Below are 3,792 nucleotides of genomic sequence, written 5' to 3' on the forward strand. Positions count from 1 at the left end.
TTCTAAAGGACATGTTTTTAGATGGTTGTTTGTGGCAGAAGGGAGTGCAAGATGGGGAAGGGGTGGTTATACTGTATAATGGACACTAGGGGTGGAGACACATCAGCAATCAGACCAATGTTCAGAGCCGGGTGAGGAGAGGGATGGGGTGGCCAGTGTGGAAGGGACGGGGTGGGATTAGAGGAAGTCCCCCTTCCCCCGTCTGCTCTCTACACCGAGGGTCGGAACCTAACGATCCGCACAAGGCGCACAGGGAGCTTATTCCTACAGAAGACGACAATTCGGCGGGTTAAGGGTGTCTCGGTATAAGTGCTTCTGTTCGCGTTAAATTTGCAGACGGTGAGCCTGAAGCGACGGATGCTCTGACGTTGGTTGCGAATGGAGGGTCTCCCACCCGTTGTGCAGACGTTGTTGATGACTGCAATGCGCGCGTGGATGAAGATGTTGTTCTTCTTGGCTAATCCCCGAGCACTTGTTTGCAGGTCACAGTAAGTGGTGTTGGTGGTGGCTTGGGTCTTTGGGTTGTCCCAGTGCCGCCTCAGGAATCGGTCGTTATTCCAGGACTGGGACTGCCCACTGGCCAGAGCTAGCCAAGCCCCCAGCAGGACAAAGGACAGCAGGAGCGTGGGGTAGGATCTTTTGAGAGCCATGGCTGTGTCTGGATCAACCTGCAGTGGGGAGTGGAGGATGGAGGATGGATGGAGACAGCGCGGGATGAGGATCTGCCTCCTCCATGGAACCTCCTGGTCCCAAACCCCTTCCCCTATCCCATTAACTCCTCCCACCCCACTCTGCCCCCAGAGCCCACTACCTCCCATTCCCCCTCCCACCCTGCTCAGGCCCACATGCCTCGAAATAGCAGAGTCATTACAGAAGAGAGAGAGCTCTGCTATTGTTATGGTAAAGACCAACCCAGGGCCCAAAACTAAAATAAAAAAGCCAGGATGTATGGCTCCACTCTCCCCGTGTGTGAGGCATTTCTTACTTGTGGGAAACATAATCTGAGCACAGCAGAGTATTCAGAAGTTGATGAAACTATTTCTGAGAAGAAAATAAATTACATGTGCAAATACTCGTTGAGAGGGGATGGGTGCAAGAGTGGGCTGTAATAGGGGAAGAGGGGTTTGTATCTGCAGTGAGTGTATTTGAGAAGGGTAAATGGGCATGGGTGGTAGGGAAGATTAGAGAGGTTGATGGCTCAGATAAGGGGGAGGGGAGAAGATGAGAGGGAGAATGTGAGGGGTAGCAGAGGAATTTGAGGGGTTTAGGGTGGGGGGGGGCTGTCAGCCCTGAATTATCCCCTTCTGTCATAAGTTCATGGAGGATTGGTCCATCAATGGCTATTAGCCAGGATGGGCAGGGATGGTGTCCCTAGCCTCTGTTTGCCAGAAGCTGGGAATGGGCGACAGGGGATGGATCACTTCCTGGTTACTTGTTCTGTTCATTCCCTCTGGGGCACCTGCATTGGCCACTGTCGGAAGACAGGATTCTGGGCTAGTTGGACCATTGGTCTGACCCAGTATGGCCGTTTTTATGTTCCTGGATTTGGGAGACCCTGCTCCTCTGGTGGTGTATGAGTCCCTCTCCCTGCCCCTCTGACGATTTCCTAACTCAGAAAGTGTTGCAGCTAGGGTGACCAGACAGAAAGTGTGAAAAATCGGGACGGGGTGGGGGGTAATAGGAGCCTATATAAGAAAAAGACCCAAAAATTGGGACCGTCCCTATAAAATCGGGACATCTGGTCACCCTAGTTGCAGCCCCCATGGGGGAAGGCTGCGTTAGACCTCGTCCAAACAGATACACAGGAACTCACAACAGGACAAAAAGTTGATGGTTGCTTAGATACAAGTGATCATGACTTGATCACATTTATAATGCACAAGCAAAATAAAGTTCACGCTGGTAATAAGGAAAACACCAAGGCAAGTTTGGACAAAGCTCTGCCATGCCCGTAATACACACACTCCCACACTGCCTCGTCACTGCACCTGCCCTGGGCTCAGACACTGAGCCTGGCTGAACTCCACACCTGTGAAATTTAACCACTTTGTCCCCTCTTACAGCCCCTTCACACATGCACCCAGGAGACCCCCTAAACCTTTACTTCCCCCTACTGCTCATCAAATTCCCAACCTGCCCCATAGCCCACCTCACTACTGACCATCCCCAGTGCTGGGCGCTGCACAGATCCTGACCAAGATCAGCACTCCATGGTCCCAAGCACTGCAAAGCCCGCAACTGAGATCAGGGTCCCCATTGTGTCAGGTGCTGCAGAGATCCCAACTGACATGAGGGTAGCACCCTCCTCTATCCCACTGTTCCCCATTCTCCTCCCATAGAAGAGCTAGAACCCAGGAGTTTTTACTCCAAGCCCCCCACACACCTGCCCCACTCCAGCTGCCTCATGCTGCCTCCCGGAAACAAACCCTGCAGTTGCAGTCCCATGTGACATTTTTCTCTCCTCTGTCCCAGCTTGTGGAATCTCCTGCAACTTACCCAAGTCCTTGTTTTTTAGCTGTGAGAGTGATGGATCCTGGCCTCTGCTGAGCTGAACCTCACCCTGATCCTCCTGCCTGTCTGTGTGTGGATAATATAGAGCCCAGCTAGACATGGTGTGGGAGGTGTGGGAGTGAAAATCCAGTAAACAATTCAGTCAGCAGGACTTCCCAATATCTGGCAATTAAAAGCAGTGGCCCAGCAGGCAGAGCTTGGGTGGGGAGCAAGCAGCTTGTGTCCTGCTAGACACCTGGGCTCCACAGAAACATCTCAGTGTGTGTCTACCCAGCAAGCAAAGGTGTGATTTTAGCATGGGTGGGTACAGCCATGCCAGCTTTAATCCAGCTAGTGTGGATAACAATAGCTGGTGGCACAGATTTCACCATGGAGTAGCTGCCCCAGTACCAGCCCACCAGGGACCCTGGTAAATTCTCTGGTTCCCACCCTGTGACACCCTGGCACCCCAATATTCATCATTGTCATTTAATTAGGATATGTTTTGCACAAAGTATGCCCTGAGAGGTATCATTCTAAAAGTCTGGATCTGCTAGACAGTAATATCTCATTGGATTGTATGTGCTATCATCGTATGTGAAATTATCAAGTTTGGCTATGCATGTGTTACTGAAACATGTTATGAGGTTGAAAACACCCACAAGCAGCCTTTCAGGTACAACAGTAAAAATGCCAAACAATGTTAATGGCTTATTGAGGAAATGCACAGAAGCACAAGGATTACCCCAGGAACTGTGTACAATAGAATCCTCTCAGAGATAGCACTGCACAATGGGAACTATTTGACCCAAGTCACTGCAAAAGAAATTTCCAGCAAGTGGGAAGAAGATATGACATCATGATGGTACCTCACTATCCCTACAACAGCACACCTGGAAACACCCAAGGAACAAAGACTGAACTGGGGGAAGTGCTGGTCCCAGGCTAAAGGGATTTCTAGCCTGTGTATCAAAACCTGGGAAACCCAAGCTGCAAAGCAAAGGCAGCTTGTGCCTTAAGAATCTGACAGCCAGTTTATCACTCAGGATGAGAATTTGCTAATTCATATCCTACCCATCTAGTATGTTAAGCTCAATTCGCGTTTTTGTTTATTTACTAGGTAATCAGCTTTGATCTGCTTGCTATCACTTATAATCACTTAAAATCCATCTTTTTGTAGTTAATAAACTTATTTTATGTTTTAATCCAAACCAATGTGCAAACTAAGGCGTCTGGGGAAAATCTCAGCTTGGTTACCACAAGTGTGCATGGTCCTCTTCACATTGAGGGAGAGGAGGACCA

General features: G+C 49.8%; 1 protein-coding gene across 1 annotated transcript; it reads right to left on the reverse strand.

Annotated features, from left to right (window-relative positions):
- On the reverse strand, nt 1-2,565 carry LOC128845942 (ribonuclease-like). Its single transcript, XM_054045044.1, has 2 exons — nt 2,497-2,565; nt 1-668 (listed from the first exon to the last, which is right to left on the reverse strand). The coding sequence occupies exon 2, from the start codon at nt 648-650 to the stop codon at nt 210-212; it is 441 nt and encodes a 146-aa protein (XP_053901019.1). The 5' UTR covers nt 651-668; nt 2,497-2,565; the 3' UTR covers nt 1-209.
- Between the last annotated feature and the right edge of the window lie 1,227 nt (nt 2,566-3,792).

This window comes from Malaclemys terrapin, chromosome 12, assembly GCF_027887155.1.
Source record: "Malaclemys terrapin pileata isolate rMalTer1 chromosome 12, rMalTer1.hap1, whole genome shotgun sequence".
Lineage (NCBI taxonomy): Eukaryota > Metazoa > Chordata > Testudines > Emydidae > Malaclemys > Malaclemys terrapin.